The 10,750-nt window shown below is 39.1% G+C and overlaps 1 protein-coding gene across 1 annotated transcript; it reads right to left on the bottom strand.

Annotated features, from left to right (window-relative positions):
* Positions 1-3,710: 3,710 nt before the first annotated feature.
* Positions 3,711-7,151, bottom strand: LOC113157189 (platelet endothelial cell adhesion molecule-like). The gene is made up of 6 exons (XM_026352513.1): positions 7,139-7,151; positions 6,287-6,595; positions 5,392-5,685; positions 4,976-5,272; positions 4,429-4,749; positions 3,711-3,853 (listed from the first exon to the last, which is right to left on the bottom strand). Exons 1-6 carry the CDS (start codon positions 7,149-7,151, stop codon positions 3,738-3,740), a joined length of 1,350 nt encoding a protein of 449 aa, XP_026208298.1. The 3' UTR covers positions 3,711-3,737.
* Between the last annotated feature and the right edge of the window lie 3,599 nt (positions 7,152-10,750).

The raw sequence follows: 10,750 nt of genomic DNA, 5'->3' as shown, positions 1-10,750 counted from the left end.
GTTCTATGGGATTAGTAGGTAAATTACAATAAAGTTTTTTTAAATATTATTTAATAAAGTCTTTCAGCATTTGCCTTTTTTACATGTACATGTTACAGTATGCTGTATCTAATAAGCAGCTGCTGTCAAAAAACAGTTTAGATTGTGTTTAAAGCGATGTCCTATACTAGTGCATGATGTGCAATGGAAAGTATTATCAGTCACGAAAGTCTTGACTGTGTGTGTGTGTGTATGAATGTGCGAGTTTCATAAGCTGAGTACTGACGTGGCATTATAAGTCAGTTTCCAATCATATGAATACAAACGTGTTTGTGGGTTGTAAGATAACATTAAATACTGATAATCCTCATTATCAGGTGTTGACACACGCTTTTCCTGTAAAACATGAGCTGACACTTTTCCTAAGAAGTAGAACAGAGCTTCTTCTTTTAAAATTGATAAGGTTGCACCCAAGCCTACTAGGTACATTCACGCTTTTGCTGTTATCACATTTTTTTTATTTTCCATAATGGTAATCTCTACAACACTTGTAGCCACTAGAATCATTATACACAGGACAATCACAGTTGCTCATATTTTGGTGGACAATTGGGTTTGAAAGTTTGGGTCTTATTGTGACTGTGTGTGTGTGTTTGTGGGCGTGTCTGTGTGTGTGTTTGTGGTAAATGTGGGTCACTTGCATCAATCAATGGTGTTTACCCAGTAATATCTTTTCTATGTGTCTCATTAACTGAACTACTCCCCAGTTCACTGCAGAGAATATCAATCAAACTGCTGATAGAATTGGCCAATAAACTAAAAATTACTCAACCAAATACAGGTGATTAAATTAAACGTTATTGAAAAAATATATATACCGTATTTTCCGCACTATGAGGCGCACCTAAAAGTCTTACATTTTCTCAAAAGCCGACAGTGCGCCTTATAATCCGGTGCGCCTTATATATGGATCAATATTTACTCAGTCACGCAGTAGAACACGGGAATAGACGTTTAACATTAATGAATCAATGGTGCAGAAGTGGAGGCAGCAACAAGATGGCCAAGTAAAGAAGACTAAACAGAGTTTCTGAGGGAACAAAGCAAGATGACTACAGTTTAGGACAAACTCCTATCTTTTCTTTATGTAACTGAAAGAAACTAAATTAACAAATAATACACATCGTTACACATTTGGTGTGTTACACTCGCACACGCTAGCTTGACTTGAATGAAGCTAATTACAATAACACGCACACGTAATTTATCACATGTAATAGGTAACAACTAACATACTTCTAATGACAATAAACATGTTAATACTTACAAAGACAAATGCTTTCCAAGGCACAAACGTATAAAGCACACTCAGCATAGACATGAACCAGTTTGTTTTACCGTGGCAATAAACGCGCTGAACTGAGTAGATTGCTTCGGCCTTATTATTGGTCCTACTACACTCTGACTGTTTTGTTGACATTCCCTTTAGCGCAGCTCCATCTAATGTTGCATAACGTAACGCCAGCCTCTACTGTAGCGTCTATTCTATGCGCCTTATAATGCGGTGCGCCTTATATATGAAAAAAGTTTTAAAGTAGGCCATTCATTAAAGGTGCGCCTTATAATGCAGTGCGCCTTATAGTGCGGAAAATACGGTAAATAATTTAATATACAGAATATACACTCTACTCAGAAAACTAAACCAGATGTGTGGTGTGGAGGGTGTTTAAGGCAATGTCTTAAACACCTGGTGTCCTGGGTGTGTGCAGTCTTTCAGGCTGTTGCGTGCCCAGCAAGTGCTGTAGAGGTCCTTCAGTGAAGAAAGAGGGTGGCCAATGATGTTTTGGGCAGTGTTTATGACCCTTTGTAGCACCTTCTTGTGTGCCATGGTGCAGCTTGAAAACCACACAGAGATGCAGTATGTTAGCACACTCTCAATGGAGCAACGGTAGAAGGCAACCAGCAGCTCTCTCTTCAGGTTGGATCCTCGGGAAGTAAAGACCTTATTGGGCCTTTTTCATAACCTCTGCAGCGTTTGAGCTCCATTGGAGGTCATCTATGTGCACACCTAGGTACTTGAAGCTCGGCACCCTCTTCACACACTCCCCATTAATAAGTCAAGTTTGTGTCATCAGCAAACTTAATGACTACATTGTCTGGGTGTGTACTGACACAGTGAAACGTGTACAGGGTGTACAGCAGAGGACTCAGCACACAGCCTTGTGGGGAACCAGTGTTTAATGTCAGGGCTGTGGAGAGATGAGGACCCACTCTGACTTTCTGTACTCTGAGAAAGTCTTTGATCCAACAGCAGGTGGAGGGAGGGAGTCCAATGTCTATCTATTTTGCTGACAGTCTGTCAGGTAGTATTGTGTTAAATGCAGAGCTAAAGTTGACAAAGAGCAGCCTAACATAACAGCCTTGTGTTTCCAGGTGGGAAATGGCGGTGTGGGCGTACTCTGTCCTCTTGTTAGCTCTGAATGCAAACTGCAGTGGGTCGAGTGTGGGTGGGAGGTAGGACATGATGTGACGTCGAACCAGTTTTCAAAACACTTCATTATGACAGGTGTCAGAGCTACTGGTTGGTAGGGTTAGGGTTAGGGTTAGGGCCATTGAGGCTGCTGATGGAGGTCTTTTTGGGCAGCGGGACAATTGTGGCTGACTTCAGGCATGGTGGGATGTAGGACTGAGAAAGTAACGAGTAACTTCAGCTTATAAGCTACCTTGGCCTCTCTGATGCCTCAGTTCATCTTTCATAAGAATGGTGTTTATGTGTTTTGATGAGTGAACTCTTTATGTGCAGTTGGGGTTTATTGAAGCATAATAAAATATGAGAGAAAAGTATATTTAACACACATTTGCAGCAGAATCCTACCACAGGCCAATTTGGAAAACCTGTACTGTAGTAGATCAACAAGAACTGCGTTGTTACCTGTGTAAGTTTGGTAGAATTTATGACACTCAAATAGTTTGGTAATTTAGAGGGGGGGTGTAAAAATATACATACAGTATATGCAGTACAACCTGTAGCTCTGAACACAGCTCTTTGTTTAGGGTTATCAATTAAATTTAGACTTGTCATAAATTGAGTAAAATAGTAAAGTGATTCCTGTGATTCACACAGCTGCTGTAATAACCCTGTCTTTATGTTGACATTTAAATTATTCTTTCATATGTTTTTAGTCTAGTCCCTCAAACTTTTGTTAATAACTGATCATTTTTACAGGAAGCATACTGTGTGAGTGTTATTATCATACAACAAATTTCAGCTAAAAGAAGAAAGACAGGAGAACTAAGTCAACCTAAAGAGTTTCTCTGTGTAATCTTTTTTAGGTTCTATTTCAAACAAATGGTCAAATTATGGACTGAAGTTTCTTCCAGTAGTTAGAGGAAGGAAGCAGAGGAATCATTAAACTGACAAACCTCATCATATATTCATTTGGATTTACATTTATTTAAAAGTACTTATCAGTTTAGCCCCAAGTAAGCAAAAATGTTACATCAAGGAAAATACATTGAAAGCAGAGAACCATGCAAAGAAACGTTTCAGTTATTTCTTTTTTGCACAGGATGTGAAATACCATGGAAAGCAGACCTCACTACACATTTTCTGCATTATCATGATCTTCGTCACCCTCCTCCTCCTCTTCTTCCACTATGCCTTTGCTATTTTGTATTCAGAAAAAAATGTGAATAAAAAAAAGCACAATAATGAAAGTGTAGTTGGGGAGTATAAACATTAACTTAAGATGAGGGTTTTAGATGTCTAGTTGTCTCCTCCTCTTCCTGCAGATCAGAAACACGACCGACAAGACTGGCACGAGCAGCAGCAGCAGGATCTTAACAGCTGCTGAGACCAGCAGTACCAAAGATACTAGGAGGTAAAAAGGAAGACAGTTTAATTGTCTGCTCCCCATTCCCACTGCAAACCCTATCTCCAGGAGAAATATTGGGGATTGTTAATTTCCCTGAACTTTTATTTGTTTGACAAAATTGCTTTAAAACTTTAGTCAGTGAAAAACAAAATCCACTGACCAGGTTGTGTGTATGTAATATATCTTGTATTTTTGTATTCTTTAAATATGAGAAAATTTAGAAGAACAAAACACAAAAACATTGATAAAATATTCAAGTAACACCCAAGTAATACATTGATTGGAAACGGTAAAGGTATCAGGACTGGGCTTTGGTGGCCAACAAAGTGTTTGCAAGTACAAATGTGGCCTACGTGGATAAAAGTGTCTGCCAAAAGACTAAATGTATCTAATGCGCTCCTGCTTCTCTTAATGTCGTTCTCTAATGTGGATCAACGTTTATTTAAAATGAGAATGACATTGTCTGAAAAACATGATGTCATGTATAATTATATTACAAGTTTAAATCCCTGTCACTGTGTCTGACAGCTGTTAATCACAACGATGTTCTAATTAAAGTCTCCAGTCTACTCACATTTTATGACGACACTAATGGATTCAGTCTCAGTGGAATTGAATTTCCGGGTAGAGAGTGTGACTTCATACACACAGCTGTAGTTGCCCTGGTGTTTATACTCTGCTACAGGGAAGTTAAAGGAAGCTGAGTGGTCGACTGCTGACTTGCTGGTGATGCTGGAGCCAGAGAAGATGAGAAAGAAATGGCCGTCAGGATAGCTGGAGTTAATGGAGCAGGTGATGACGAAGCTGGAACCCCTGGTGACCTGTGAAGCCTCAGGACTCAGGACCAGTCCTCCATCAGGAGATGTCAGGGAGATGCTGGGCTTCTGCAGGTGTACTAGGTAAAGAAACAAAAGTCCAACAATAAATGAATAGTTTTTTTTTTATTCAGGTAATATTCACAAGTTCAATCAATTTCATAAACAGACTGATATCAATTAAATATTTGCTGTTGTGAGTTTTCAGAGCTTTTGCTTTAAACGGCTCCCTGCTGCACCAAACAAATGATATGAAAGCTGTGAGAATTGTGATTTTTACTGATTGTAACATAATATTTTTCTCACCACTGATGGAGAGTCTGACAGAGTTACTTAGAGGGGATCTGAAGTCAAGACCTGAGATCATTGTCTGGTACTGACACTGGTACAATCCCTCTTTGTCAAAGTCCACTCTGTGAACATTGAAGGTAGCAGAGTTGGTACTTGATGTTTGATTCTCTCTGAATGACCCTGATGTCTTCTGCAGAATGAATGTTCCACCTAAAAGCTGAGTTGAGATTGAACAAGTGATGCCAACATCCTGACCCCAGTTAACCTCACCAGCAGGATTCATGGAGATGCTGGGCTTTGGGAGGCTCGCTGCTAAGAGGAGCACAATATTAGAACATGAAATGTGTTGCCTTACAGCCGTGCTGTACTCTTGTATTATTTACACAAGTGAATGAAACATTTAATGCCAGAAACTGGATTTTTTTTCTTACCAGCCACAGAGAGTCTGACAGAGTCACTTAGGGGCGACGTTAATTTTTTAATTAAAATGCTTTTCTCAAACTGGCATCGGTAAGATCCTTCATCATCAAAGTTGACTTTGAGGATATTGAAGGTAGCAGAGTTGGTACTTGATGTTTGTGTCTCTCTGAATGACCCTGAAGCCTTCATCAGTATGAATGTTCCACCTAAAAGATCCGCTGAAATTGAACAATTGATGCTAACGTCCTGACCCCAGTTAACCTCACCAGCAGGATTTAGGGAGATTCTGGGCTTCGGTAGGATGCCTGAAAAAGACAACATTAATCAAGTTGAGACCTTCACTGAAAAAAGTTGTATTCAACATTTTTTTTCAGAACTCAGTCAGCATGACGTAGAGGTAATCAGCTGAACAGCAATTTGAAATGTGCCAACAATAAAATAATCATAAAGCTTGTTTCATTCAAGAAAGATAAAAAAAATTAAACATAGATATGAACATAAGGGATACTGATTACACCTTTGTTACAGTGTTTGGGTTCCCTGTTATGTCAGAGCTAAATTTTAAGGCTACAGGGGTGCATATAAGATCTTTCAAATACAGGTTCTTTTGGTGGAATGTTCCTTTTACAATGCTTTTTAAAACTACACCCTGAACACACCCCAATGTGTCCACTTTTGTGAACCTTAGATTTGCATGATGAATGTTTTGTCAGCTTACCCTTTCTGTTAAAGGTATTACAGCTTTTGTATATAAACAGTAAATAAAATGCAAAGTATAAAATAACACATGCAACAGATACAGTAAGTCATGACAACAGCACTGTATTTAATATGCTTGCATTTAAAATTTCCTATTTTCTTATTTCTAATCTAATAGCATATTGCAGTTACAGCAAATGATCTCACCTGAACATAACACACCAGCGTCCTGACTGTGTTCACAGTTGTTGTTCCCAAATCCACTGTGCTTACACTCACTTAGAGAAATTTCACTTCCCGAACAATCCACACCACTGAGCCAGATTCGTCCAGTTCCCGGACCAAAGTGAGCTGAGTTAGAGGCATGTAACGCTGCACCACAGCCCAACTCTCTGCAAACCACCTCAGCATCGTTGAAGTCCCAGCCGTCATCACAGACTGTTCCCCAGATGTTGTTGTGATAAATTTCAACTCTTCCCGCACACTCCATAGAGTGAACTAATCTGATCTGAGCATCTGTGAGGCAAAAGATAAGATTTTATTATTAAGTTTTAATCAAAAAGGTTGTTCTGTATGATAGACTAGACTGGACTGACCTGCAGCAGTTGATGATGATATTAAGAGAAAAGAGACTGCAAGAGAAAAAAAACTATTACATTCAGTCATCTGAAAAAGGGCTGAAGTGAAAAGTGCAGTATTTGTCTTACCAATAGTCAAAAAGTGAACGTTTCTCTGTTGCCTGCTCAACATGGCTCAAAAAGAAAAGCTGCTCAGTGTCATCTATCACAGATGGTGGAATTAAATAAGAAAACGCATTTACAAAAAGCACAAGTAAATACAATAGCACTTCATCATTGCTCTTACTAGAACACTCTTTCTTTTCCTATTTCTTTATCAATTACAAATATGCACTTCTAAATTATGAAAGCGGCAGCAGCCAGTTCATAGACACAGCCACCTGTTTCCAGCTTTGTAATTATGAGAAAAACCGCACCCCCAAAGAGCAACTGTCCAATCATACAGTGTTTTTAAAAGACAATTGATGTGGCTTTTTCTTACCTTTTTGAACCATGTTGGAACCAATTCAAAATGAGCAGCTATTTTACAAAACCATCGAAACATGAATTTAATTTAATTATTACATTAAATGTGTTATAACTGTACTAAAAACCACAAAGCCACTTGTTCCTTCTCTAATACAGCAGGGTAAATGACTGAAAACCACAATGACTGCTGCTCAACTCATCACTGAGCAGCAAAGTGAGAGATAATGTGCCGCTAACAAAAGGGGAAGTAACACTCCAAGAAATAATTCATGGCATTACAACATTATTGATTGACTAACAGGAAACTAGAATTTGAGTCCAGTATAACAACTTTCTATCGAAGTGTTTCTTGCAGATGTAGCCCCTCAAAGTGGTTTTCAGTGACATCTGTTTGTGATGCAGTGATGTAGCTGTCGCAAAAGCAGCTACCAGGCATCACAAAGTGTCAATAAGTCACCAAACTAAAACATGTAGCGTATTTTACTCCTTTTTATTCTTATGTATCACACAGCTGCTGTATTACAAAAGATTTTCCCAGTAGAAATTTTGAGATTAGCGACTGTGTTTTTGTAACTTGTTGTTTTGCATCAATGTCCCTCTGCTGCTGGACATTTGGCTTCTTTAAGACATGTGACAACATAGAGTTAACATTACTGTGAGAGAAACATTGATGTTATGTTAGGAAGTAGAGTCCAGACTGAACTTTTTGTTCTTGCACAGCATACCAACATGAAAACATAACCTAAACATGAAAACTTTTTTTCCTCCTAGTGTCTTTGATACTAAGCAAAGGTTGAGCAATTGGAAACCAAGAATACAACTCAAAGAGGAAGTAGATGATGGCCTCTGTTTTAACTTCTCAGCTCTGTACTTACATATTAAAGTTTCTTTCTCAACCACAAGATGATTCAATCTGACCTTGTGGTTAACCCTTTATTTTTTTATGTAAGCTTATGTTGCTGCAATTATGGTTTTTTACTTTCTCTGCACCGCTCCTCTTGGCACCCATGCTGCTGGGCTGTACGTGTTCTGGACTATTAAGTGACTGCCGTTAAGTCAAAACCTCAGAGAAACAGCTGTCAACATCAGCTGAGGCCAGGACCGTCTTCATGGTAGCATAGAACCAACCCTAGTCACCACACGCATCCCACAGAGATCACACGGGGCATCCAAGTGATGAGCAGAAGTGGGGCACCAGGACTAGTCAGACAGGTCCAGAGGTCAGAGGGTGGAACGATTTGTAGCTCGACAGAGAGACAGGAAGAGGGAAAGAGAGAGAAGAGGAGAGAGAAAGAGAGAGAAAAGGAAAGGGGAGAGCAGAAGAGGTGTAATAACAGTTAGGTATGATCACAGTCAGATAATGTATGACGTGAATATATATTTAGTGTAGAGTGCAGCAGAGACTCCGGCAGGACTAACTATGATAGCTTAACTAAAAAGGAGAGCCAGAAGGAAACACAGACATGAGGGCTCCCTGGGATGTAGACCAACCAATCACTTCACTATCCACAAACCTGAGTGATCAATGAGAGTTGGGAAGACAGCATCTAAACATACCAGTTCAACATAATGCTCTACGTACATGAGTGTTTCCCTAAGGCAAATCTATTTACAAAAATGCTTGACTAAATAAATTAGTTTTTAGTCTAGACTTAAATACTGAGACTGTGTCTGAGTCCCGAACGCTATTTGTAAGGCTATTCAATAACTTTGGGGCTTTGTAAGAAAAGGCTCTGCCCCCAGCTGTAGTTTTCATAATACGAGGTACTGACAGGCAGCCAGCATCCTTTGATCGAAGCAGGCGTGGTGGATCATAAGACACTAGCAGTTCACTTAGATAATGCAGCGCAAGACCATTTAATGCTTTAAATTTCAAAAGTAGTATTTTAAAATCAATGCGAGATTTCACGGGGAGCCAATGAAGTGTAAATAAGATAGGTGTGATGTGCTCGTATCTTCTGGTTCTAGTGAGGACTCTCGCTGCTGCATTTTGAACTAACTGAAGCTTGTTTATGCACCTGGTTGAACAGCCAGACAGTAAGGCATTACAGTAGTCCAACCTAGAGGTGATGAAAGCATGGACTAATTTTTCTGCATCATTTATTGACAAAATATTCCTTATCTTGACAATATTTCTGAGGTGAAAGAAAGCTGTCCTGGTGATATTATCTACATGAACTTCAAATGAAAGACTGGAATCTAGAATCACACCAAGGTCTTTTACTGTTGCTGTCACCGTTTCGGCCTAGTTTTATGTTGGAACTTTGTCTTCGTGTTTTTGCCTGTTTGTGTCATGTCCATTGACACCCTTAGTTCCCTGTTTTGTGTGTTTTTTTCTGTGAATAAATCTTGTTTATTCATACCTGCCTCGTCCCCTTCCCTCACTTGTGACAGTTGCACTAGATGGAACAGAAAGGTCATCTAAAGTTACAGTGTGATCTAAAATCTTGCTTCTAGTTGCATGTGGTCCTGTGACTAGTACTTCTGTCTTATCAGGATTAAGCAGAAGGAAGTTAATTAGCATCCAGTCTCGTATATCCTTTACACATTGCTCAACTTTATTAAGCTGTTTGATCTCATCTGGTTTTGAGGAAACATATTACTGTGTGTCGTCAGCATAGCAATGAAAGCTAATACCATGCTTACGGATGATGTTCCCCAGAAGAAGCATGTAGAGGGGAAAAAAGCAGTAGGCCATATGGCTATGAACAGATTATTTTTGTTAACACTCTTGACTTAGATGAAGATCAGATCACATTTTATGAGAAATTAATGTAGAAAACCATGAAATTTCAATATGCATATCCAATTCCACATACTTTTTCTTGCCACTGTACATACAGGTTTTCAGTCAGTTGATCCTCCCCACTTTAGGAAAGAGTGACTTATCAGTTTGTAATGCAGAAAACGGGCAAAATAATAAAAACCCAGGACAGAAACTAGAAATAGCTGGTAGTTGTTGTGTGTTGTATGATAGCAAAGTTCTCAACACAGTACCATCCTTTCTGAATATGCATATATGTTGATGCTCTGTTTTACCACACCAACAAACACTATCCTGCTGATCTTAAACATTAAATAAAGTTTTCATCCAATCAGACCTGCAGAATCTGTTTAAAGGTAATATTATTACATACTATACACACAGTGTCAGAGTTACATCAGCTAATCAAATGCAAAACAGAGGATTTGACCAGCAGATGTCACCAGTTCATTGTGTCTGTGGTTAGACATTGATCCAGTGATACTCAAAGTTTCACTTTCTCCATCACCACCTTTCAGTAATAGTAAATATAAAATATCTCTATATATGTATATATCTAAATATATAAGTCACACACTCTAATATTTTGTTGGACCGCCTGTTGCATTCCGTGTGGCATCGTTTTGATAAGCATCTGCAGTGTCACAACATTTATTCCTGTCCAGAGTTGCATTCATTTTTCACCAAGACCTTGTGGTGATGATGAGAGAGTCAGACTGCTGCATAAGGTCTTCTCCAGCATTTCCCAAGGATTATCTGTGGGGTTGAGGTCTGATGAATCACGTTCCCTGAACCACTGTGTTACAACTCCTGTATTGTCATCTTAGAATATGGCTGTGTCATTGGGGAAAAATAAATCCA

This window comes from Anabas testudineus, chromosome 8 (assembly GCF_900324465.2).
Source record: "Anabas testudineus chromosome 8, fAnaTes1.2, whole genome shotgun sequence".
Classification (NCBI taxonomy): domain Eukaryota; kingdom Metazoa; phylum Chordata; class Actinopteri; order Anabantiformes; family Anabantidae; genus Anabas; species Anabas testudineus.
The sequence above is the reverse complement of the archived record's forward strand: the minus strand, read 5'-3'. Positions and strand labels throughout refer to the sequence as shown.